Below are 24,213 nucleotides of genomic sequence, written 5' to 3' on the forward strand. Positions count from 1 at the left end.
AAATTACTAACTGATAACCATCAGATTCCTTGTCCAGCAAAAATATTACATCCGTATGTTATCAAAAATGAAAGAGTAACTTTGTACATTTTCTTTCCTGTTTATTCATAACAGAATATTTCAGAAATACCATTAAGATGTTATGGTAAAGTACACATGAAACAATGATTAAATCTATGAATTCATACCAATGGCAAGTCGAAATAATATATTTATGATACACTGATATTAAAATGAGTATTTTCCATTCAAAATCAATTTTATTCCACAAAGTTGTGAGTAAAAAATAGAACCTCACTCCTGATAAACAACGTGAATCAGTATGACTAAGAGAAAAGCAAAATAACAGCTGTACACCTGAGAAACAGGTGCCAGATTCATAACTGTTATACAATCATAAACCTACACTACTGCCAGTAAGATCTAACTTGTCAAATTCAAGAAAGAATTAACCAGACAAACATTACCCCTCTTTTGACTAAAGGTTCCATACATACATACCACTACTTCAAAATGCTTAATTAAAGAAAAATGGGTTAAATAGGAAAAGGTTTCTTACGTAACCAACATTCATGCAGTAGAATGCTTAAATGCACAACCTGATGTAAAACATCAACTTACCGGACTGATCAGAGGCTTTCAAGTGGCAAGCCTCTTGAATGACAACAAGGATTCTGCCAACACTAGGGCGCTTCACTAACAGAATAAAACAATAAACCAAGCGTTGCAGTGCATGCAGTTCAAACTCAAATGATGCTCAGCAGGAAACTAAGGTACAGCAAAACAAGAGACAACGAAAAGATTAAGAGCCCGAAGTGAGGGACGTGCAGGTGGTGAAATCCCCAAGATGCAATGACAAGCACAAGTAACATAAAAACAACAGAACACACGGAACTGAGTACAATAATAAATAATCATCAGTGCAATAGATAATGAAAGGGTTAAGACTGACACTCACACAGCTTAAAAAAGATTCCCATATCAATAACAACAGTAACAATAATAAAAATAGTAATAATAATAATAATAATAATAATAATAATAATAATAATAATAAAAACAATGTTAACAATAATAATAATAATAATAATAATAATAATAATAATAATAATAATAATACATGTGATAATGATAATAATAACAAAAATGAGAAAAAATGTGTAACTTAAAACACGACTGAAAAGGTGCGGTGGTAAAAAAAGAAGCATATTGTTTCCTCTTCTAAAGTCACAATTTTTCAATCACAATGATGGAAATGGAGATTTCCAGCTGGGAAATTATGAATACTATTACTATACAAAAAACACTTGGCCTACAGGAAAAGAACACCTCCTATATCCCAAGCAGCTTCAAATCAAGCCAACCAACAAAAAAAGTATGTCTTTATTTTTCTTCCCTCAGCCCTCTATTCTGACTCAAAACCTGTCGTAAGGACATACCCAGGGTTTGCCTTTTTGAGGTCTTTTAACAAATTTACTTTCCAGAAAACATATGATTGGAAAAGAAAAATGCCCATACTGTGGTCATATTTCTTATCGTTTTTCCATTTATGGAAAGGAGGGGGGGAGAGTGAAATCTAACAATTTAACATAACCAGACTGCGTCGAAGGACTCATGTATCACCTGAAACCTTTATGCCTAGTAAGGCAGGAAAATAAAAAACCTCCGGAGCAGAACTGAAGAATGGCAGTGATTGGCATGCAGTACAACACCGGTACACAGAGGTTCTGGTGCACAAACTATCAACACAAGACTGAGGGTGGGTAGAGGCTGACAAGACTATGCACTCTTCAGAGTCATCTTCTGAACTCAAAGTGAGGTGTGAATGAGTTGCGTCTCTTCAAAAAACAAGAATTTAAGGACATTTCGCCTTGTTATGAAATTACATGACGGGTCAACATTTGTATTTCTCATTTGAAAGAAGGACGTTTAAAGTCCAACAAAGCATCTTCAAATAACAGAACAATTATTTTTGGTACTTGTTGCTGAACCCAAAAATCATTGCCTTTAGTATGAGATAACCAAATTATTGGGTACTCAAAATATTGTAATTCTTTTACCAAAGAAGTATTCACAATGGGTGTAAGTAAAAAGATTTACCAAGTACCACCGGTTTTGTTTGGAAATGAATCTAGTTCATGAATTTTACTGCACATAAATCAATACATAAGAAACTGATAAACTAATAACTTCCTTTACACAGCCTCACTTTGGCTCAGAGAGAACTCTGCCATAGACTTCTTCACCCCATGAGAAAGCCTCAAACCTACCGGCATCAAGAGGAGGCCTTAGGCCCACTCCTTCCTCCACCACCACCAGCGCTCTGCCAACTGGTTTTGCTCGCAAGGCTACAAGTGCCATTTACAACAGAGAAGAGAGTGTCAACATGTTTTACTTTCTTGTCACTTCAGACACTGACAGTTCCATTCAACACATTAAAGCCAGTACAATGTACACAAGACACCTTAGTATTTATTTGACTCACATTTGAAGGGAGAAGAAGGAAAAAGGTAAGTGCCTTAGCACTCTGCTGATAAGACTACATAACCTTTTCGGAGAAAGTTTGCATGGGGTCAAGGGTAAATACAAATTTTTTAAACCTTTACATAGAAAAAAATAAAGTAGATCAGTACTTTATACACAGAGAAAAAGATTGAAGAAAAAAACAGGACAAAAAGGTAGAATGAGGTAGAGGACAGAAAACAATGGAAATGAAAGATGGGTGAATTTCGGAATACAGGAGATGGTTAGAAAGACAGAAAAAGACAGGAAAAAAGTAATAAAGACTAAGTCACAGTAACTAAACTGATATTAAAATAACAGCACGATTTGAAATGCTTAAGGACTAGAACACTAAAAAAAAAATGTACCCAAAAATCAAGGTACAATACCAAGTTTCAAAAATAAAACTTGAAAAATGGCTTTTTAGGTCACCACTTTGAAAAGGACAAAGATCTGTATGCAGATCTGTTAAAACTGTCCAATTGTTAACATTTTTTAAATGTAATAATCATCATCATCATGGCATAAGAAAAAAACTTTGAAACGTAATTCAACTGACTGTGCTGAAAGCACATTAAGACATTGTTTAAAAATGAAGCTTTTTTTTTACTGATTATGATGAAAGTGGTAAAATACACTAGACCTGTCAAACTCCAAAACAACATAATAAATACATGAATATTCAAGAGTAAACACCTTCAAACTAAGCTTACTGCCCCAAAATTCTTACTGATTAGTCAGACTAAGTGTAGGCTCTGTCAGAGTAAATAAACTCCAAAATATTCATAACACGAAACATCTCTAGACAATGTCATAAAAAGCAACTCCAAACACCCCCCTCCTCCCATAAACACAATTCATGTCATATTCTTGTTCAGGTGGATTTCAAACAATGATAGAATACACACTTTTCCTTCTTACCTCCTATAGAGCCTTAAGGTAAACTGTTTAATAATTGTACCTATTTTAAAAAAGAAAGAGCTATATAAGCATTATAATATAAAAACAGAATTAATCTCATTCGCTTTCACCTACCCGAGTGGGCTCTCTCCAGCTTTCTCTTTGCTTTGTCTTTGTACTGTTTGGAGGCTGCTTCTATTTCTCGGATCCAGGTATCCCTGTTTCGCATGAAGGTATATTTTAAAATGCTAAATAAACTGACCATTTCATAAAAACTACTTTGTAGGACATATTTTAAAAATATTTTTACATATGCCCTCTAGTACTGCAAAATCTTACATTCCTCACTCAATATCAACTTGCAGGCTAACGGCATGGTTGAAGAGAAAACAGCTATTATGCAGTTTTACTACTCTCGCACACCTACCATTCCACATGAGGAGTCCACGAGAAAAACGGGAATAGTCACAAACTGAAAATCAAGAGGGTATCAATTTTGAACGCTTGTTGACTCATAACTGTATTTCTGCTCAGCATTAGGTTGATTATTGTTGTTCGATTTCCAACAAACATATCACATAAACCACCAGTCAAACAAACATCCATGAGTCTACAAGGTTTGAAAATTGACACCCTCATTATTTCCAGTTTGCGACTATGCCCGTTTTTCCCGTGGACCCCTCATATGTGAAACTTGCCAAAGAGAAGATATCAAAGTACACATTATATGATAACCAAAACAACTTCTTCTCAGGGATACTCAGAAGAGCACAAACTTTCTTTCACTCCTGAACTCATAGAGGCTGCAGGATTTTGAAGTCATGAAACAGAAAAGTCTCTGACTGTAAATGTTTTAAGCCCCATCGAAACAATTTAGAGCATTATAATATTTCTGAGGCAGGGGTAATCTCTAAAAGATTCAGAAGACTGAAATTTGATGGAAGTGCTAAATGTTTCAACAGAGAGCAGCAAGTAATGTAACGTAAACCAGACCTCTCTACATGGGACACAGCTTTCAGGTTGATGATTCTGTCACTTGTGATGTGGAACAAAGTAGGATCTGTGTCATCAACAGGCTTCTTTACCGTTACTTCATTCAGGAAAATGGGCTGAAAAGAAAACAATATTTGATTTGGTTGGAGTTCTAGTTTTGGCACCACTTTTACAGTTTCCTAAAGATATCAAACTGAGGTAGAGCATGGTGAATAATAATGATTGTGAATAGACTCCAAACAACCCAAGATCCAAAACAACTTGAACCAAAGAAAACAGGAAATGCAGCAAGTAACACACTTAAGTTAAACAGACCCAAGTCACATTTATATGTCAATGGTACGAGCTAGAATACACGCACATAGAATTTGATCTTTGTTATCTATGTCTCAATCTATTGTCATTTTCTCAGTTAGGCTATATAAAATTATACATATGACAAGTAGTGTCTGAGAATTACAATAACACACAAACAAATGCCATGAAGAAGCAGAATCATATTGAAAATTGCACTAGGATTCCAAATCTGTAAGGAGACATACTTCTCTTTTCTTTTTCTTCAGAAATAACATTATTAACAAAATAAATAAAAGAGTAAGGAGTATCTATCTGCAAATGACACCCATTTCCATTATTCTGAACTCATCAATGGCTAGAACGGCGTGTTCCTATGGCAGTTACCAGTTTATTAGAGAGAATATCACGAATGGTATTTTCACTAGTATCCCTAGACAGCAGTTGTTTATTGACAAAGATATACTTACAACACGATACATTTTAAACTGTGTACTTGTATCAAAGAGGTGAACAGTGCTGAAGGTAGTGCCCAAAGGACGTGATGTGGTGGCAAGCATGAGGAAATCATTGAACAAAAATCCTATAAGCTCCTTGTTGCTTTTTGCCTGTCAGAAGGGGTGAGGAAAAGACACACTTGAAATAATTGACATGTACAACCGAAAATAAAATAGGAACTCTTTGAATCACAAACAAAAACAAATAATGATGGAGTGACAGAGATCACACACTGACTCAATTCTCCATTACCTTGGAGATTATTCGACGATAACAAAAGATGAAAAAACTGTGTTCCCTGTAAATGCACAAAGATAAGTCATGTAGAGTTCAAATACATTATCATTTTTTTTTACCGGACCAATCACACACAAATGAATAGAAGGATATACCATTTCAGAAATAACCCCCCCCCCCCATTCTCATATCTACTTCTTTTCATGAAAGAGAATAAGAGAATAAACATCTATAATATTTCAAAACTAGGAGAAATGTGTTCATCCTGTACAGATAAACTCTTCCAAAGTACATAAATGTCTGAGTAAACATAACATTATGTGTCCCAAGAGTTTCTCTGTTCTATCTGATGCCACTTACTAATTTCGTCTGAGCAGACCTTACAATAAGCAGCTTCTTTTCAAGATTACAGTCTTCATATAATGAACCTTCTCCTTAAACTAGTGGGTTTTTTTTTTTTTACAGCAGTCTCCTCCCAAAATGAAATGTGTGACTGCAAAAAGCTGAATTCTCTTTTAATAAAAGGAACAACATGTTTTACATTTAATTCATGAATTTCGATTTCACCGATTCCATTTTAAGGTTTTGACATTTATGAGTTTTGACATTTTATTTGACCAACTTTTAAAGAGCTACAACTGACATCAATCTCACCATAGAACATATCAATAGACTGAGCATTTCAAAGTTTCGATTTTTAGTCACAAACAAAGACCAGCAACCATGAAGATTCCCAAGGTATGATTTGATTGGACACATATTTTTGGGGTGATAGCAAAATAATCTTGGAATAGTTTTAGTAAGAGTTTTATAGGCACTTGCAACACATATATGTCATAAAAGTGCAGAAGATTAGAGGTGTTACCACAGAGTAACATAAAAAAGAAAAGATGGAGGAGAGATAAAGACAATAGATGTTTGATAGAAAAGAAGGGTCAAAATACAACAGAGCACCGTCCAACCACCCACAATCCTGGAAAAACCCTAGTCATACCTTGTACAAAATGCCATGAAATATGAGTCTTCGTTGTCCTAAACAATTCGTAGTTGAATTAAAAACAATGTTCTGAAATATAAAAGAAAACAACAAATTATTATGAAGGAAGAAGTGGAAATAAAATGTAATCACAGTATCTATAGCGATGGTTGATATATATATATATAAATACGTAGGGAAATGTTATTACAACCTTTAACCTTTGTTTATAAACATCAACATTAGTGCTTGGCTGTGTCAGGCATGCTCATACTCGACCAGTGATGACAATGATTATCTAAATTACTAATTAAACATGAAATTTTGATTATAAAAAAGTTTAAAAGGTTACTTAACTACAGTAACAGTCAGAACACAGAGACAAAAGGGAGTCACCATGGTGATGATCATTAGGCCTTCAGGGGGATAAAAAGCAAGATATAGAATAAGAATGCCAGGAGAACAGATAAGAAATAAGACTACCAAAAGCACTGCTCAACCATCAAAGGACAGGAAAGGAGAATGATGAAAAGAAGTAGTTGTGTTTTTTAAGGGGTAAATAACAGCAAGCCAGCTGACAATGACAACATTTCATCAGGAACAGATTAGGACAAAAGTAACATGGAAAAGAAGACAAAAGGGCAGATCATATCAAAACATCTACCTACCATAACCACAAAAAAATCAAAAACAAAGTCAGTCTTCATCACAAAACACAACCAAACCACACAAAAAAGCCTCCCCTTCCCCCCTAGCCTCTGACCTCTGCCAGACCGTCACAATGGACATGCGACTGGATCCACTCCAGGCTGTCAGAGTTCTGCTTCTCCTTCACACACTGGTTGGCCTGGTTGCACAGCTCCTGAGCCAGGTTCAAGGCCTCCTCCACATTGTTCCTGTCAGCGTGCTCTGTCGGCGTGTTGCTCAGAATCTGCACACAGAGAGAGAGAGAGAGATAGAAATGAAACTCAACATTAAATTTCACACTCTGTTTCTCTATTGGCAGTGGGATACAGAACATAAAGCAAAGTGTAAACAAATCAGATTCTCTGCTTCATGTAAGTTGAAGAAATGTCACAAGAAGAAAACTTTTCTTTCTTTCCACTAATTAGCAACAACCTTAAGACATGAGACAGAGCCAGCCCCATCAACACTACAGGACAAGTTGAACAAGTCACCAAATGAGGAACTTAGCAGGATGGCCCAGTATGCAACAAATACTGGTCTTCAAGTGTGACGCAATTGAGAAGAAGACATATTGTTTGTTTTAGTAAGGTTTTACAGCGCTCACAACTGCATAAGGTCATATGAGCGCCAAGGGGTGGATGTCAACAGGGAAGTCAAAACAGGGAATCAGGCTTACTCTGCTCACCTCTCTAGCCTCAACAGCATAAAGTCTGCTTCGACTATCAAGGCACCCCGGAAATAGCAGTTCACAAGAGAGTGACAAACATACAAAAGGAAGTGAGGAAAAATGATGATAGTAAGGATGAGGAAAGAAAAAACAGTAGTTCCCCCTATATTTTTTTCTGGCACAGTATGAACATGACATTGATAAATAAGCCCATTTACAATTCTACCGTGCATAAGAACATGTTGATATCCCCCCTTAGGAAATGGCCCAAAGACAACTTCAGGTCATTCCCAAAGAGGGGAAGAAGACATACACCAGAGAGATCCTTGACATATGAATAAAGTAAACGTTCAATTTGTGTAATTAGTAAAAGAATCACTCACCTTTTCAATAAGAAGAGGGTACCTTGTTATTCTTTGCATAGGTTTTAATAAATAGCCACTAAGATGTACTCCCTTGACTTTCGGGTTTTGCATGCACAACTGTGGAGAACAAAAAAAAGGCAGATAAAAAGACAACACTAAATAGAACAGTCATACATATTCCCATCACATGCAATGGACACCTTGAGAACATTAACTTCATTGCCCTAACATATAAGTCAAGATCATCTTACAGAGCAATCTCTTATTATCATCAGAAACCATCGCAAACATTTACATCCACACTTCTTGTTAAGCTCATATAATATACTTTTAATTACAGTAAACAATCTTAAATCAAGCTTGTTATCAATCTTCATGTGTGATCCAGAAAGCACTCTGCATATATGTAAAGAGATGAGACCTCTAGATTTATTGACAGTATTGTATACTTAGGGTACACCACATTGCTCAAATGAAAAACCTGAGTATTTGTTCGAAGTAAAAAGCAAACAAAAAACCCCCCCAAAAAACTCAAGCGGCTAAAACAAAGTTGGTGTGACCCTTTGTTACCTTATGAAACTCTTGAAATGCTGTGCTGTTTTCTGCTGCTCTCTGCAATGCAGCAGCAGCTGATAGCTGGCAGCTACAAAATCTCATGTAGGGATTCATATGAGGGAGCTAGGGACAAAACAATTTGAGAAAATACTTTAAATTATGATGACATTAGTATGAATGGAAGCATATTTGAGAGTGAGATGGGGTAGGAGAGTAGGGGGCTGAGACAACATGAGAAAACAAAATGTAGGTACATTAGATTTCTTTTTAACATTTCTAAAATGTAGGCCTACTTTCAAACATTCAATAATTAACTCTGCACATAGAGAACAAAATAAAAATTTCAAGAGCCAAGAGCAAGTGCACTATCCACATAATCTTTATCAAAATATTAAAAGTCCTTGCTGTGAAGGAGAACATAGCTGTAAAGACAGAGTTATCTTTTGAAATTCAGGTGGAAGAAACATTAACTTGTTTATTATATTCCCTAGCAAACAGGTCATATGTGGATGGTACTTTATCCACAGGAATATTATATTACTATTAGAGATGATAAAAACATTTGTTCCATATGAAACTCACACTTTCACATAAAATATCCCCAATGATGAAGATGACTCCATTCTTCCCACACATCTTTTTCCTGACTCGAAGGGCTCTGCAACATAGAGGAAAGACAAATTAGCCTCACATTTTAAAAGTAAAAAAAAAAAAGCCAGTACTATAAAATAACCACACTGTAAGAGTGTATATGACCTTTGAGGTAAAATTCTCAAAAAGACACCCAAGAGCAACAAACTGAAAAACAAAACAGTTGTTACTGTTCAGGTAATTAAATGTAGCTTTTACTCGATTAAAAAATTCTTATGGTTTCAATTTTGTTTGACATTCATCTAATTGCAACAGATTCCATTATGGCGATTCACACAATAAAAATAAAGAGGACTCCTTTTCCTTCTTCTTTTTCCTGTGTTCTTCAGCTTGACCTTACAGTAAAAAACAAGAAGCTTTGACTCGTTAACACCTGAAAGTTATGTATGCCAACTATTTATGCCTCTGAAGGAAAAGCGGCCATTTTTGATAATAAATCAACATTTCTTGCAATTTGAGTGTACAAAGGGCGCTGGGCTTTGGCTGTGAAAAATGGTCCTAGATACATTGCATTGTTTTAAAAGAGTACCGGTGGTCGAGTCGTTAGTGAATCGTAATTTACAACACAACAGAAAAACAACAAACAACCCATTAATTGAACTCACTGTAACAGCTTTTTATTACACACAATGAGCTCCTCCCAGTTGACAAATATCTGGTTCACTTGTTCCTTTGGCATGACGTTACCACTAATCAATGGCTTCTTAAACACCTGCAGACATAAAAAGACGTTGAGAGATGTTAGGACAACAGTGAAAGTAAAAAGTTCAACTTGAGAACTAAATTTGAAAGACACTGAAATAAAAAGTAAGGACCATGGGAAAGAAAGAACAAACCACACCAGAGCACCAGCCAGCCAACCACCTACCGGAGAAATACAACAAGTGAACAGAAGCAACAAGTGAAATACAAAAACCCTTTAGAGAAAAGAAACTTGACCAACATTTTTTGCCAATACTTTCTATTAAATACCCCCACCCCCCCACCCCCCCACCCCCAAACCCGCCCCAAAATTTCAGACCATTGCAAAAGGTTTTATGTTGTTGGGCTTTTTTGGTAAGTGTTTTAGAACGCTCGCAACAACATGAGGTCATTTGAGTGCATGGGACACATCAAACATTTTCAGTTTGGTAGAAAATAATTTTGAATTTCGCCCAGATGGCAGCCAAAGCCTACTCATATTGATTTTGGACCATCAAGGGATATTTAAAGGGCTCAACCTGAACACGGGACCTTCCAGATTTTTACGCCCTTATCCAAGAAGGCTAGGTGTTAGATCTTACCTACCCTAAGAACAGGGGTGTGGCTGAAAGACAGCAGTAAGAGGGATTCAAGGAGTAGCAGAAGAAAGGCTATAGAAAGAGTCAGGAGCCAAGAGGGTGCAAAAAGGGGGAGGGGGGGGGCAGATAGTGGAGACGAAAGCAGGTGTCAGAGTATGGTTAGAGAGTAGGAAAGGAGGTGAAAGGAGAAAATTTTAGAGAAGAAAATTTTTGGTTGCTGTCAAGTTTTGAACCTGGGACCTATTGAATGAGAGGTGAATACCGTAACCTCTAGACCATGAGAGCCCCCCCAAATCAAGTTTATACGACTCCAGATGATTTCTCATATGAAAATGTGACACTTTCTTCTTTCCTTTACTAGTATACCTCTGCTTCCTCCTCATTGAACGGTGTTGTGAAAAAAGAAAAGCTAAATTATGTTTAGCTTCAGTAAGAGACTTTTGTTACAAGAGTGTAATTTTTTTTTTTTTCTCCCTTGCCCATTTATATGAGATTGACGCCATCTGATTAGTAGAAAAAAGTGCATATGATTGTGTCCAATAGTGTATTACATGCATACTTAGTATATCAATTAACTGTAATAGCGGATAGAGATTCCAGGATTATATATGTAAGTCATTGATCTGAGAGAGGTGATAATTTTAACATTAATAGTGGTGATGAGTGATGATGAGGGATTTCGTTTAAGTACTGTTAGCGTTAGTCCTATCTTCCTCTGCTCCAATGAGTCACGAGGGACGTGGGCACCCTCTATCCCGTTCCCTACTGGAACCATCTTTACGGTCACCATGAAGTTCCGAAATGGTGGGCTCAGTCTCTGCTAAGGTGACATTGTTAGTGTTAGCCTATTCTATCGGGCCAAGACAAGTGGAGAGAGGAGCTAAGTGGGAAGACAGTATAGTGGCAGGTATGTTGGGGGTATTTGTAAGCGGGTTGTAAATAGCAAGTTGGCAGATTATGATCTTTACAATGGCAGCATTCTACTCCCTGATCCTTTGCCCCTAGTAATCTTTTCGAGTCCGATTGAGCTTGGAGAGATTCTGGCGCAGGATCCTCGAGCCAAAATCGAGAGGGCACAATTTTACAAGAGTGTAATTAATTAACACAAAAAGAAGGAAGAGAGAGTTCAGAGACTAGGACTATTGATATTTGATAGGACATCAGAGCACGTAGGTAAAAAAAAAAGAAAAAAAAAAAAAAAAAAAAAGAACAATTTGTCGCCCACAAGGTACAGGTTCACTCTAGTATTAACCGAAGACTGTGGTCAAAGGGCCAAAGTACAAAAGGCATTTCCTTGTGAGGAATCTGGCAGATTAAAAGAAAGGAAATGAAGGCAGTAACCAGGGTAAAAAAAAAAAATCAGACAGGGGTTGAATATCTGAACAGAAAATCATTTTGGAAACAAAATTTAAGAGTAATGTTAGGGGCAAATCTTTCAATTTCTTTTTTATTCAGCTTTTAAAATTTGTCAACATACTACTCACTCAGCAGCTTCTCATTGTTAAATCAGACAGTGTTAATGTTACCTAGTTGTTCTTGGGATGTGGTTTATGGCCTGCATAAAAATAGCTGCATTTTGTCAATCACTAAATAGGACAATAATTACACTGACAACAAGTAGAAGGAGCAGCACTTAACAGCACCCACCAACCACCAATAATTATGGTTATTGCAGACTTAATTAAAATCTGGGTCCTTGTTACATTGTTACTAATGAAAAACCAGTCTTGAGAAACAGGAGGTGTGAGAAGAACTTAAAAATCTCTTTGCAGACATTCACCTGCTGCAGATCTGGTAATGACGTAAATTTATAAAGTCGTATCTTTGACATTACCTCCAGGGCAATCAGCATATCAGAGTTGTAGGACTCCTCGGTGCTGATGAGTTCTTGAATGACACGCTGGCGCTTTCGCTCTAGTTTAGACAGCTCCTCCTGAACGTTGTCATTCATCCCTGAGAGGTACAGAAGAGGAGAAGACAATCCTATTAGTCGGCCAGTCAATCAGAACACTTTTCAAATCCCTTCCATGCTGTGGATCAAGCCAATATCACCTCAACAGGACACCAGGCCTGCTATATTGTCCTGTAACTTTGCAGTTTGATAACAAATCAATTCAATGCATTTATAGACACTTGAGAAAGACATACCAGGGAAGGAGATTTGAATCAATGCATCATTCTGTGAATGGCAGCACCACTTTCCAAACTCCCAACACGCACCCTCAATCATATTGCTTTCTTTGTTCCCCAGACACATCTTTTGTTCGGAAGCCCACTATTAAACCGCCCGTTAGTATAAAGGGAGGCGACAAACTATCACAAAAATGAAAACAACTCCTGGTCTTGGAGTTCCCAATCCACATTGATTCAAAACTGCTTTCCCAACTTGAGTGTTGTGACATTTTATCAGTTGAGCAAAGAGAGATATCTTCCCAGACTGGAATTTTCAAATTTAACGATGATAATGTTGGCCTATAGAGCTGATGATGATCATGACCGCAGAAGTAGATGGTGCTGCAGCTGCATGGCTCCCAGAGGTAGTTGAGGAAACAGATCCACGATTGCAGATTCCCTGGTTGGAGCAAAGGCAGATTTAAGTGTGTTTTTCTCTCCTTTTCTTCCAAAAATCTGCTGGATTTAGCTGCTCTTACAATCTTAATACTCTGAACAAGGCTGTTGTTTGCAATTCTTTCAAAGTTATTTTAGTCAGAGGACAAAGACAAGAAAATTGAAAGGCAGATGGACAAATTGTATTCCCCGATGCAGAAGAGGGTCTTGCCATCAAATCAATATGATTGAAACAACAACAAAAGTTTTTCATTGGGATGTGAACAGCGACTAGCTAGACACACCTCATCTTGTGCATGTAAAGTTGTGTACTGTGGGATTGCAAGATAACAATATGTTGCCAGTCAATGGATGACAACAAGAACAGAGAAAAACGAACAACCATACAGAACAACCACCTACCAACTGCTTTATTTTTTGGTTGTATCTGTCATCTGTACACTAACTAGCAGCTAAGTCCGAAGACTGATGCTGTTCTCTGGTTCTACAAACTAATGAATGATTTTTAAACAAATTTCCTTTTGCACTATGTTTAAAATGATTCTTTATCTTGTTTAACCCTATCCGTACGTTGTGTTTTACTATCGTATCCATACGACGTGGGGAACTCTGTGCCACTTTCCAAAGAGGAAATTTACTCGTTAATCCGATCCGAACGCTTTGCATAGCAGTCTGTCAAAATGATTTTTTGAGAAATACTGAAAGTTTCAAAGAGATCTTTGTACTAGAAGTATTCTAAAATGTGAAGAAATGCAACCCCGGGGGTACAAAATGACCCCAGGGCGTACGGATAGGGTTAAGAAAAACAGCAAAAGTCAAGACTTGCTTCGAGGATTTCATGAATGAAAGGCTTTAAATTGCCCAGTTATCATATTGTTTTTCTTTATGCTGTGAAAATTTTATGAAGATTGGAAGAATAATGGTGGAGTTATTTTTAAAAAAAGTATATAGAAAAACCACGCTTCGAGAAAATGGACGATAAAGAAAAATAAAAGATATACTTTATGAGGAAATGGTGGTGACAAATATGCCCGGTATGGGAAGAAATAAGGCTTAAGGGGGTTCTTTATGCAATGAAATAGTAGTAAAAGAGGCTGAAGAAGCAAAAAATGCCTACAACTTAAAGCCCATAGTTTTGAGCTGAATCTGGAGCTTCGGGGTGCCGCTCCCCCCCCCTGAAAGAAAATAAGGTTTTCAGGATTAAAAGGATGTAGATTCACTGGACAATTTACCACATTTTGACAATTAACCTCTTGTCTAAATGACATTCACATGGCTACAGATTTTCACCGGGGAACATTAGGACGCCCAAAAACAAGAACATAACAGATACAGAAAGAGACAATTGAGCAGTAGCGAAATTATTCTCAAGACAAAAACATAAGCCTTATGAGGATGAAGTATACGTATTCAAACAAATGGAAAATTCAAAACAAATGAAACAACACAGTGTCATCTTGCTGAGGCTCTTTAATAATAAATTATACAGTAATAATACAACGGTATCTATTAAACATGGGCTACAAAGTAAATGTGCACTTTCTACCACATTTTCAAGCTAACAACATTTACCAAATACTAGAAATCTTTCACCTGGAAGAAGCTTGTCAGGAGGACTTTATGAATTCCTAATAAATAAGTCTTCCAAACTGTAACACAACTATGCCAATGGCCATTTAGAGCGGTAAACAAGAAAGAAACTTGAAGTAAAAGAAGGTCTGAACTTCACTAGAATTTTCAAAGAACTCCTTTTCAATGTCACTAGATGATAAGGAAACAAACATCATAACATTTAAGGATGCGTGAGCCTCCTCGGTGACAGGTTTATCCTCTGACTCTAAATGGTTACACAAGGAACCAGACTGAGGCTAACAACGCTAATGAGCTTGGACAATTAAATCTTACTGTTCAAGGGCAAGAACATCTAATTCTATACAGAATAACTTAGGGTTGGTGTAAACAGCACATGAAAACTGCAAAAAGTGATCGGTATTGGACGTAAAGCAGGGAAGAGAAGTCAAATACGGGTAGTTTCACTCCATTTCAGATAAATATGTGAATCTATCAAAATAAATAGTAGTTTGAATTCACAAGAAGTGCAAACTAAATACCCTGAAAATAATATGGCCATAAGCAACACAATCATTAACGATAAAGAATCCCTTATCAGATACCAGAATATGTTGGGTATATTTATAACAATAGTCATTAAAAATCCTTCTCGGTTTACACTCCATGAAAAATAGTTAATAACTTTGGCTATAATACACTTGCAAAAAGTGAAAACACAGTAATATGACTTTTATAGGTTAGCGTTGCCAGGCTTAAAAAAAAAAAGAGAGAGGAGTGTAAAGCTACATACTGGTAAATAAATTCAGGCTCCAAATATATCCGTAATAAATGCGCTAACTCTTGGCTGGCAAAGTGATTGCAGATAAATTTACAACACTAGGTGGATATTGCACACAGAGGGAAGGCAGTAAGCAACAAACTCAGGTTGTAACACAAGGGACAAAGGGATGGACTTGGGAATCAGGAGCAGTACAGGAATAGCAGAGATGACTGACACCAATTTTGCAACTTGATTATTTTTCATGAAGACACCAATAAAAAAGAATTGACGGTATGAAATCATGGATGAAACCGTGGAAAACAATTTCATGTAGCCATGAATACAAACACACTTTCTCATTATTACCTCAGAAGCTATAGGTGTGGACATATTTGCTGCTCTGACAAGTTGCACACCAACAAAACAAATGAAATGAATCAAGGCTAAGATATTTTCTTGAGTTTAGTCATCTCGAGAAATAGATAGAAATGTATCAAATGTCTTGACCTGAGTTGCGACCAAATGCAACATATTCAAAGAAGGCTAAACTGCTAAAGCACAACATCAGTTCAACAGAGCTACAAGATAAAGATCTGAAACAAGTCCAGCACACACAACACGCACGAGAATTCCTACTTCTACTTGAGGCTAGAACTTAGGATGGAAGGGAGAAAAAGCACTCCAATCGTTTTTTGAAATTACCTTTGAGAAAACACACGATTCACATATTTTTACAGGTCAGGAATGTTGGACCATCAAGGTTATATCCATAGGCAAATAACTAGAGAAAGTTAACCAGGCAATGTTGTTGTAGTATTTTGTTGCCAATTGGTTTGGGCGTAATACCCTACAGCTCTCAGGACTTTATTTATGATGATATATGATGACAACCACAAAAATCATTCCTAGTGCATTTGGAACAATTAACAAAACAAAGACTTTACACAGGGTTAGTAATCGGTAATGAGCTGGTCACCTTCAGAGATAACCTTTGTCATCTTACAGATATAATGTATAATGGTAGCAAATTATAATGCAGGAAGAGGTTAGACACAGAATAAGCAGTACAGGAAGAAAAGAATCATGATAGCAGTTAGTAAGGAAAACATTTTCACTTCGAATCTTTTTCTTAATTTGCTGAAGTACTTGGAGGAGAAAGAGACACTCGGTGCTTCAAAAACACTCACTGAATTTCTATACTACACTCAATATTTCAGATGGACCAAAAACTGCTTATATTTGTATCAAAATTCTAATAAGTCTTTAAAAAAAAGCTAAATATGACAGCAGACAGCAGGGGCAAAAGGATAAGATACTAGCTCATGAATTGAAAATGGTGTTGACTTAATTTTCTACAACCCCTCAGATTAAGTTGTGGAGACTATCACTGATGGATATGAAGAGCTATGATAAAAAAAGAACTGCAATACTGGGAATCAATACCAAAAACTTGGGGTTTAAAAAGGGCAGTCAGGGTGAACAAAATAAGGTACCTGCTTTGCTCCTCAGAAAGAAAAAGTTGCAACCTACACACTGCAAACTGATCTGTCTGATTTCAGGGTTCCAGGGTGAAAAATTAAACAGATGAATTACAAAAAACTTGGTCACCTCTGTGAACTTTGGAGTGAATCTTAAACCGAAATGGATGCTATGCTCCAAACACACATGAATTTGAGACAATCACCTGCTGTATTAGACTGAATAGCTCTCCTACTTCTATAAACAAACATAAGACGGGGAATGGAGAAAACTTCCCAATCAGAGCATACTCTCAAATAAACCATTCATCTATCAAACCCAGCAATTTCAGAGAGCGAAAAGAATTTTGGCAAAGCGAATATTATAAAGGACTGACACCGGTCATTTAAAATGATAAAGAAAGATAGAAACACAAGAAAATCAAAATTCACTTCCGTTTCTTCAACCCCGTCACAAATTGTATTTGCATAATTGACATACACCCTTGCTAGCTTTGATTCTATGAGATCAATGTCGCATGTAGTATGGGGGCAAATATTCCTCACTGCAAGAAAGCAGAGAAGGGACCTCACTGAAACCCATTATAACAATAATGTCTACAAACGCAGGCAAACAGTTTTGATTATGTTTAATTTAAGCATAAAATCTGGCTGGCAACTTCACTGAAAGCTGAAAATCATGATGTTTCATATAAACTAGTTCAGTAATTCATAGGGAAGAAACCATTGCAGTCACACGAGCAATACATTCCACTCCATGGTGTCTAAACAGTCAGATATTGAGCACAAAGTCACATTCTGGAACCTAGATAAAGCCCTGGAAGTATCACTTTATTGACTGAAACGTAAACATAAGCAGTAAAACGATTTGAACTTCGTGAATTTGACTAGGCACACACATTATTATTCTGGTAATATTGCATACCTTTGACCAAAAATACCTCGATAAAGGTGATTTGTTTTATCCAGGGCCTGTGTATTTACACAGTCCACACAGATATACAGTGCGGTTTCCTCCCTCTAGTCTAACTTGCATGAATTGAAAAAAAAAGTTTCTTCGTCATTTTAATAGCTGATTCAATCTAACTGAAAGCCCTCAATCATCACTATTCATAGCATGGCACATGACATAGTAGATTTTCTCCTTTGAAGTTATACTATTTAATTGAAAAAATAATTGCCATTTTTTACTCTTTTACTGAGTCTTCATGTACATTTATCTGGTGCGTAAAACATTAAATAAGAACACAAATAAGGAAAAAAATTTCAGTATTCTAGACTCGTATATAAATCCAATATATGACAATTATTGCAGGAAAATCTTCACTATTCCGCTAGGTCAAAATTATCAGACCAAAATAAGATGGATGATCAAACACTGACATAACTCAGAATTACAAAATATTTAGCACCGCTCTATAGACTATGCCAAACATGAATGCCCAAAAGAAACAACAGCAATCTACTGATGTTTGCAATATATGATGCACAGCAATTAATTGTCTACAATTTGTAAATTTTCATGAATTCTTTTTCAAATACTGTAGCTCTCTTTCAAACCTTTGGTTCTAATATTTCTTTGCTTTATAAAGGAAAAGTACAGTTACACATGTAAATGGTATCGTATCTACTTATGAACACTTTGACACCCTATGAGAACACAAATAGTAGCCCGAAGTTCAAAACATGATCAGAACTTTTCAAGTGCACAGGGCATTTTTCCAAACCCTAAATACACAACAGGTTTGAGACTGAACTTTGTAAACTTCTGCTGAGGACATCAAGTTAAGCAAAAGTGACACTGCAGCCACAAAATCACAAGCTGGAAATACTGTCTCCCAACTTTGACAACCACATAAATATATCAAAATTGGAAAAAACACATCGTAATGAATGCTGCATCTAACACAAATGTTTAAGTAAAAACTGACCTCCCAATCATGTATATGGAGACCTTGTTTACATACTAAGCTAAACACAGTGATTTCAAACTACATACCATCATTCACAAGAACACTGATAAATTACAGAAGATGCTGATTATTTTTAAGGAGTCTATTGAGGCTCACACTACAAATCTAAAGACAGGAAACATAACAACAGGGCAATGTGGGTATTAGGAATATCACAAGTCTACAGAGTATTAATGATCAGAGCTCTAAAATCAAAGGCAATCAGCTAAAAAAATACCAAAGAACATTTCTAAGACATTTTACAGTTGAGGCAAACAATGGATGTCGAAGGTTCTTCTGATTTAGCTGGACATAAATTCCATTGAGGATGAAAGTACAACAATCGTGTACGTTCAAAGGCTAAAAAATACTGTTACAAAACCTATTTTTCATGCACTTCCAGGGATATTACGCCTGAGACAGAAATCCAGTTCTAAGAAGAAAAGGACAAAAAACATTTTTTTAAGGAACAGAAAAGTAAGAAAAATGCTTCCTGCAGACTCCACGCAGTGTATTTCAGCATAAGGGACGGTACAGAAAGTAAAGATGAATACAGCAGGAATGTACAGAAACATAAAAGACAGCAGCAAAAAAGGGAATGAAGAAGACAAAATGCTGGTCCAAATGGTAAAAACACAAGGACAGTCCTTCTCAATTTTAAAACGAACCTTTCAGTACTCGAGCCTCTACTCGTGGTAGATTTTAGTCGGACTACATCAAAATAGTCTTCCTCTTTATTCTGATCCCGAAAACATTCATTATTTCAGTCATTCTGAGTTGCCTAAGAACCAGATTTAAAAAAAAAATATTTTGACAAAGTTTTTTGTCACTAGTGAAGAATGCACAAGGGAAGTCAGTATGTACTTCAGAGATCGGACCATGTAAACCTATTGTCGAGTCCTAAAGATACACTCATAAAACTCGAAACAGTCGTAAAGACCTTCCATCCTCATAGCAAGAATCAATCATTGGGCAAAAAGTTTCTTTAAATTATCAAAAATTGAAATAACTTAAAGGTTAACACAATTGGTGAGGGAACTGCTTCAATTCTTCTCTTTTTACAATGGGGATCTTCAAAAAAAAAAGAAAAAAAGAAAGAAACTTCCAACTCATTATCTTAAATTCATTCTTACTCTTAGCCTTGCTATTCTGGTCAATAGATGAATGAAAACGTGGTACTGTCCTGCTGTCACTGAGTAAAACTGGAGGGACACAATGGCTTTCAAGTACTGCATACAAAAGCAGACTAAGCACCACTCATTATTTTAAGTACCAGCACATATTAAGACCAGTTCAACAACCTGTAACCAAGTTTTACAACTATATGGCATATGGCACAAACTAACGCAAGTCAACCAAGGTTCTTAAAACAACAGAAATGTTAACTGTTTCAAAATTAATCATTTCTGCGAACTATTTAAGGGGACACTCACAACATAACTCTCATCAACATCTTTGGGTGTTAAGGGCAAAGAAGGAAACAGATGCAACAAACAACAAACAAAACAAAGTGCAGTGGTCTCCAGCTAATAGCACACAGGATAAAAGCACGATCCACTTTTAAAAAGCGTGGAAACGAAATTCTTGTATATAATTATCATGTATAAGTGTACCTTTCAAACCTCAAAAACTCTGCCGAAAAGCACAATCGTTTTTCATTAGAGTAAGAAATAGATCAGTCCTAAAATGACTCCTTTCCCATGAGACTGATGGAAGCAAAGAAAATACCACATGCCCTCTTTCATTTCTTGACATTGCAGCTTAGCCAGGGAGAAAATGGCAAATAGAGAAAAGTAATGAGACAATTGTGCAATAAGGAAAGCCAGTGACTAGCCATGAGTGGTGGATGAACAGTGTGATAGGGATGTGACATAATCATGATGGCCATTGTCTGTGATCTCTCTGCCCAGAAAAATTCGCACCTCAGGGCGAGCTGAGCTCAATGATGCAACTCATCACAAGAGATCAGATGTAAGGTGGTTCGCTCTGAAATTCTCTTCATAAACATTTGCATAACAGCGTGCTTTTCTTGTCATCGAAGTGTGTGCTATTAGCCAGAGACCACTGCACTTAAAATTCGAAGTAGAACTTTCTATAAAACGTCATCCCAATGTCTCCCCAAGACTATTTTATAATTATTCCTAACAGTTGTGCATAATGATATCATTTTGATTTTCTTATAAACGTACTTCTTAAAGAAAAAAAAGGAAAAAAAAAGCCATCTCACTTCTCTCACTCCTGTAAATATAACACAACAGACGTAAAAACTTTTGAAAGACTATTTGGCTAAACAAATAACCAATACTACTAAATAAGTTTGTAGCATAGAAGTGAATCCAGGAAAGCAGTGACGGAGAGAAGACTTGCACAGCAGTACAGCAGTTCAGTGATGGTGTGATTTTGTGCAGTGCGGTGCTCAGCTGCAAACTTGCTGTCCTGTAGAATAGACAAAGGAGATTCGTTGTTACAGCAAGCTCACAGCATAAACACCGCACGCCTTCTAAAGAACAGAATGAGGAAGTACAAGTGTAAGACAGTTACTGTGTACTGTGCTCCGTGTTTCTGGCACAAGTTGCATCATTGTCTTCTGAATGACAAACTTGCCAGCTGATGCCCAAAGCATCATACAAAAATGAATAAATACTTGCACCAGTACTAACCTTACGAGTTATTTCTCGAAATTTTGAAAAACCAATAGCATTCCTGAGGAATACTTCCTGATAACACACCACCACAGATCTAACAGAAAGAAGACAAGAAAGATGAGAAACATCTAGGCCTTCGCTAAGCTTAACAAGACAGCAATAACAGGTCATGTACAGGAAAGCCCGGGATACAATTCAAGTCCATTACAATGTCTCTTTGAAAGGGGAATCATGGCACAAGTAGGAAGACCGTTCCACAGTCCATCAAATGTTCTAGACAGTATAAGTGCATATGATGCACGTGTAAATTGAAGAAATAATACAAGACATATTGAAATGCCATACAAAGTAGTGCAGGATCTTTTTTTATATGAAAGAAAGCCTTTCTGAGGTTAGTTCCAAACAACTGGATGTTTGAAGTTGGAGGAAACCGTAACCACGGGAGTGCCTGTACTTTTAAAAAATTACTTGAGACCTAACAGCCACTTGAGCACAGCAAATAGAACCATGTGACAGAAAAGAAAAGGAGTTGTATGGGGAAAGCCATGATGTAAACAGACCAGATAAACAAAGCGTTTACTCACACGACTGAGACTGAGGGTTCGGGGTGACGTAGTTTGATGGGAACACCCCGGTCTGGCCGTCCAGCTGACCACTCCACCAGTCAGGGTTGTCTCGGCTGAGGACTGTAATGACTGCGTCTTTCTGGAATGTCAGCTCGTCATCATTTTGAGCTGTGTATGCATAGAGGGCCACCACTGTCTCCTCTGAAAAGGAGAGAAGAAAAAGCTTGAGACACATTCAAAACGTAAAAAAATATTACCTAACTTCATATTTAGACTATGTAATCTTCTTAACCCAACAGCCATATTATTTATGGTTACTTTTCCTATCAAAATTTACCATGTTTAAAGTGCATCACTGTTTTTTCACAATTATGACTATGCAACATTACTGTCCCTCCCTAGAGGGTTCTGCTGATCAAAGTAAAACTTATAAATTCCCATTTACCCTAAGAGAGTCTCCTCTCTTCAAGAGTAGAAAATAGTTTCATTAATTCACTAATTCAAAATTGGGTTTGAAAAGTTTCTTGACTAAGAGCTGCAAATGTTTTCAAGATACGAAGACATGTAAAAAGCAACTTACGCTGATTAATCCCTTGCATGCCATCCTGACTGGCAATGCTCTGAGGAGTGGCTGAGCGGCTGCCTTGTGATCCAACCTACAAATAGAAAGACATTCAGCTAATAAAAAAATAAAAACCTACAAAAGTAAAGGACATTTATCATCTCTAAAAACAAATAACAGACCTCCTATAAATATTTTACATCACAAACATGAAGTCCAATTTCACTACTCAAAGTCAGTAACTTTCATAGGCGATATGGCATTCTTTATAAATAGAAAAACGAAGCTTTGGAAGGATGATCTGCTATTCTCTAAAACCTTGACTATTCAGTTGCTTTCTTCAATGTTTCGTTCCCTAAAATTGTATAATTAAACACACTATGGAAATATTGACCTCCACTTACTTATTCTTAAAAACATTGATCTGTAACAAAACATCACGGTAAGTAGAAATGCTATTATTCTCACATACATTGTAATAAAACACAAGGACTGATACATCCTAATCAGATCATTCAAGATGGATGTGTGAGAGGACGAGAATAAGGTGATTGATCAATTAAAGGTCACCCCTTTTCTCAAAAAATGAATACAGAGTGGTAAAAAAATAATTCAGAGTGTGAAGGTGTCCTATTGACCAGTGCCCATGAATGCTTAAGTTTAATTTTTTTGGTTCAATAACAAATACAGGGCAAAGAAGACACATTACCTGTAAACTCAATTACCCTATATTTGAACCCTCAATATCCATCATAGATTTGGAGTATTCAGTTGACTTTCATCACAAGCAAATAAAAAAAATGTTTGACAATTGCAACCAGGGCTTGCTCTCAGAGCTATCATGACAATCTATAATGGAAGTATGTCTTTCCTTCCTGAGAGGACAACACATCAATTTCCACTCACCATAAGACCGCCAGCAGCAGTAGGTTCTGGGGTGGACCTTGCACTAGCTGAGCCCAAGAGCTTGACATAGTTTGCTGGGAACCATCCAATCTTTTTCTTCTGCCCCCGAACCTACGAAAGAACAACAGCTGGTAGAGAATCTCTCACTGAGACATGGTCTCCAAAACGATCAAGGAGAACCTCCAACACAGGCAACAAAAAGCCATAATATTTGAAACAGATGGTGAACTAACTGCAACCATTTTATATTTTGATAATTTGTTTTGTATAGCTGTTACTACCCTTTGAGGTGGGTGCTTTTTCTCTTTGCAAATTAATGAAACGCTCTACTCACATCCCGGAAAAGACTATGTGAAGGTCAAAAGTAACTAAATAATTCCGCTGAAGCAGCTCACTCATAGCCTCTGGTCAGGAACATGGTCATCATGCAGAATTTTTTAAAACAGAAATTGCTCATTATAACTGTAACCTACTTAAACAGCAAAAATATCACCAAGGTAGTCCACTTGTTCCTCTAGACAATAAGCAAATGGGGGACAAACAGCTGTTCATGACACTTTTATACAAGACAACAAAAAAAAAAAGAAAAGAAAAGTTCA

At 36.7% G+C, this 24,213-nt stretch overlaps 1 protein-coding gene across 1 annotated transcript in view; it reads right to left on the reverse strand.

The window, feature by feature from the left end:
- LOC101857218 (intersectin-1) overlaps window positions 1-24,213 on the reverse strand; it is a 67,497-nt gene that overhangs the window by 13,428 nt on the left and 29,856 nt on the right. Inside the window, exons 31-44 of the mRNA XM_035969729.1 lie at window positions 23,615-23,725; window positions 22,727-22,802; window positions 22,165-22,347; window positions 12,440-12,558; window positions 9,931-10,037; window positions 9,257-9,332; window positions 8,690-8,797; window positions 8,138-8,236; window positions 7,164-7,331; window positions 6,419-6,490; window positions 5,160-5,297; window positions 4,396-4,511; window positions 3,538-3,620; window positions 622-696 (exon numbers count right to left, since the gene is read on the reverse strand). Of these exons, the coding sequence (XP_035825622.1) occupies window positions 622-696; window positions 3,538-3,620; window positions 4,396-4,511; window positions 5,160-5,297; window positions 6,419-6,490; window positions 7,164-7,331; window positions 8,138-8,236; window positions 8,690-8,797; window positions 9,257-9,332; window positions 9,931-10,037; window positions 12,440-12,558; window positions 22,165-22,347; window positions 22,727-22,802; window positions 23,615-23,725 (1,531 nt within the window). The remainder of the gene's footprint in view (window positions 1-621; window positions 697-3,537; window positions 3,621-4,395; window positions 4,512-5,159; window positions 5,298-6,418; window positions 6,491-7,163; window positions 7,332-8,137; window positions 8,237-8,689; window positions 8,798-9,256; window positions 9,333-9,930; window positions 10,038-12,439; window positions 12,559-22,164; window positions 22,348-22,726; window positions 22,803-23,614; window positions 23,726-24,213) is intronic.

The sequence above is a fragment of the Aplysia californica genome, unplaced genomic scaffold (assembly GCF_000002075.1).
Source record: "Aplysia californica isolate F4 #8 unplaced genomic scaffold, AplCal3.0 scaffold00008, whole genome shotgun sequence".
Classification (NCBI taxonomy): Eukaryota; Metazoa; Mollusca; class Gastropoda; order Aplysiida; family Aplysiidae; genus Aplysia; species Aplysia californica.